This window comes from Rhinichthys klamathensis, unplaced genomic scaffold (genome assembly GCF_029890125.1).
Source record: "Rhinichthys klamathensis goyatoka isolate OS25496 unplaced genomic scaffold, OSU_Roscu_1.1 h1tg000122l_1, whole genome shotgun sequence".
Lineage (NCBI taxonomy): Eukaryota > Metazoa > Chordata > Actinopteri > Cypriniformes > Leuciscidae > Rhinichthys > Rhinichthys klamathensis.
In genome coordinates, this window is record NW_026606659.1 from 277,501 (window position 1) to 280,000 (window position 2,500).

The 2,500-nt window shown below is 55.2% G+C and overlaps 1 protein-coding gene across 2 annotated transcripts in view; it reads right to left on the reverse strand.

Moving 5' to 3' along the window:
* LOC130088799 (WASP homolog-associated protein with actin, membranes and microtubules) overlaps nt 1–2,500 on the reverse strand; it is a 33,448-nt gene that overhangs the window by 24,019 nt on the left and 6,929 nt on the right. For both annotated transcript variants that reach the window (XM_056255783.1, XM_056255781.1), the window contains exon 4: nt 2,384–2,500. This exon is cut by the window's right edge and continues 53 nt beyond it. In XM_056255783.1, the coding sequence (XP_056111758.1) occupies nt 2,384–2,500 (117 nt within the window). The remainder of the gene's footprint in view (nt 1–2,383) is intronic.

Here is a 2,500-nt window from a genome sequence, read left to right on the forward strand (position 1 = left end):
CTGGTGGAGCACTGGAGCCCTGCAGGAGTGAGACAGCTCCCTCTGGTGGAGCACTGGAGCCCTGCAGGAGTGAGACAGCTCCCTCTGGTGGAGCACTGGAGCCCAGCAGGAGTGAGACAGCTCCCTCTGGTGGAGCACTGAAGCCCTGCAGGAGTGAGACAGCTCCCTCTGGTGGAGCACTGAAGCCCTGCAGGAGTGAGACAGCTCCCTCTGGTGGAGCACTGGAGCCCTGCAGGAGTGAGACAGCTCCCTCTGGTGGAGCACTGGAGCCCTGCAGGAGTGAGACAGCTCCCTCTGGTGGAGCACTGAAGCCCTGCAGGAGTGAGACAGCTCCCTCTGGTGGAGCACTGGAGCCCTGCAGGAGTGAGACAGCTCCCTCTGGTGGAGCACTGGAGCCCTGCAGGAGTGAGACAGCTCCCTCTGGTGGAGCACTGGAGCCCTGCAGGAGTGAGACAGCTCCCTCTGGTGGAACACTGGAGCCCTGCAGGAGTGAGACAGCTCCCTCTGGTGGAGCACTGGAGCCCTGCAGGAGTGAGACAGCTCCCTCTGGTGGAGCACTGGAGCCCTGCAGGAGTGAGACAGCTCCCTCTGGTGGAACACTGGAGCCCTGCAGGAGTGAGACAGCTCCCTCTGGTGGAGCACTGTCCAGCTCTGGGACAAACACTGAATCTGCATTTGAGTATGGAAACACTCAAGGGTGTAATCCAGCAGCCGGAGAGCGACCCTTCCCGGAGGCCGCCACTGGCTAGCAGACCTTCACCTGCTGTTAGTATTCCATCGACTCCCATTCATTTTGGTGTCACTTTGACAGCGAATAACTTTACATCTAAAGGCGTTTAAAGACTCCATTTGTCCATTATTTATTTCTAAAGAAACAATTCACAACGGCCTGTAGAAGCCGTTTTTGTAAAAATAGGCTAACGATTGCGTCATAACACGCGACTCTCTGTCGCACAGTAGAGAAGTTACCGTATAGACAGGAGGAGAAGCCCATGTCAATCAGAGGGCGTGGAGCAGAACGTCCAGGGAGAAGCCCATAGAGAGTCATGAAGCTGATCCTGCTGCTCATGGACAGCTCTACTCTCGCTCTCCGGCTCTGTGAGATCCGGAAGGGAATGATCAGATTCCTCTCGGCACAGCTACTAGAAGACGTACAGGTTGCTCTCGCCACATCTCCGTCGTCCAGCTCAGTGTGAGCCAGCGCAGTCGCTCCGCCATCAGGGAGTGAGCGCTTCTCATGGGCTTCACTTTTCTCCGTCTATGGGGTCGCTGTGTCCATTTCTTTTACTGTCTATGGAAATACTCTGTTCCCTTTCGAGAGCGGGAACTTCAACACTTCCACGTTCGCTCCGGGGAAGACTCCACCTGTGGTGTTACGCAGGATCCGGGAGGAGAGCACAGGATCCTCGCGTTCCCGAACGGGCCGAACCAGCCGTGGTTTGCAGACCTGAGAGAGATAACGGCGGCTCCCGCATGGAGGACCGGCTGTCTCAGGCGGACGGCACGATACGGCACCGAGCGGAGGAACCTTCATGTGTGGCCGCTAAGCTAAACATGCGTGAGCTAAACACTCGCAGAGTCGCGCGCTTCTACTAGGAGCCTTTATGCTCTGAAATGGGGAGTTTGTGCCAGGACAGCGATGTCGACCCGCCGATCTGTCGCGTGTCGGATTCTTTGAGCTTCCTACAGCACAGACTGGATAGCGGGAGTTAGCCATCCACGCGGAAGGTGTATGTGGCCGCTATTGCTTCGTTTCGTTCCCCGGTTGACGGGCAATCGATCGGTACGCTCTGGTGGCCAGATTTCTCAGAGAGCGAGGAGATTGTGTCCTTCACGTGGGATCTAGCTCTTGCTCCGCCGTCGAGCCCTAGCTTCGGTCGCGGGTAACAAGTTCTCCCTGAAAGCGGCTTTGCTCAATTTTGATAGGGTCGGAGCTTATGTCTCATTGGTCTAGTTCCGCCTATCAGATGCGAGCACTCCTAGCGGCGTGGCTATTGGCTGACTGTCTGTCTCTTCGTGGCTGTGTAGTGTGACCCATTTCTCCGGGCTTATCTTCACCACTCTCTCAGCGGGATCTAACACAGTTCCCGCAGCGCCACAGCTGACGCAATGCGGAGTTACGCTCTCAGGGAACCGAGGTTACAATAGCAACTGGACACATTTTTATGTGTTAAAATACAAAAACATTTCAGTGTGTTTCCATCTGTCGTACAGTGTCACACACAGGCTAATGATATGTAACCTGATATAACAATTATACACCTGTACACACACACACACACACACACACTCACTCACTCACTCAAACACACACACACACACACACACACACTCACACACACACACACACACACTCACACACACACACACACACACACTGCACCTGCTCTCGGATCTCGACTCTCTTGCGTTTGACGCACATCTCTTTGGCCCTCATGTGCTGCAGTGTCTCTTTAGCCAATAGGATTCTGAGGTTCTCTTGTCTGGGCGTGGCCAGTGC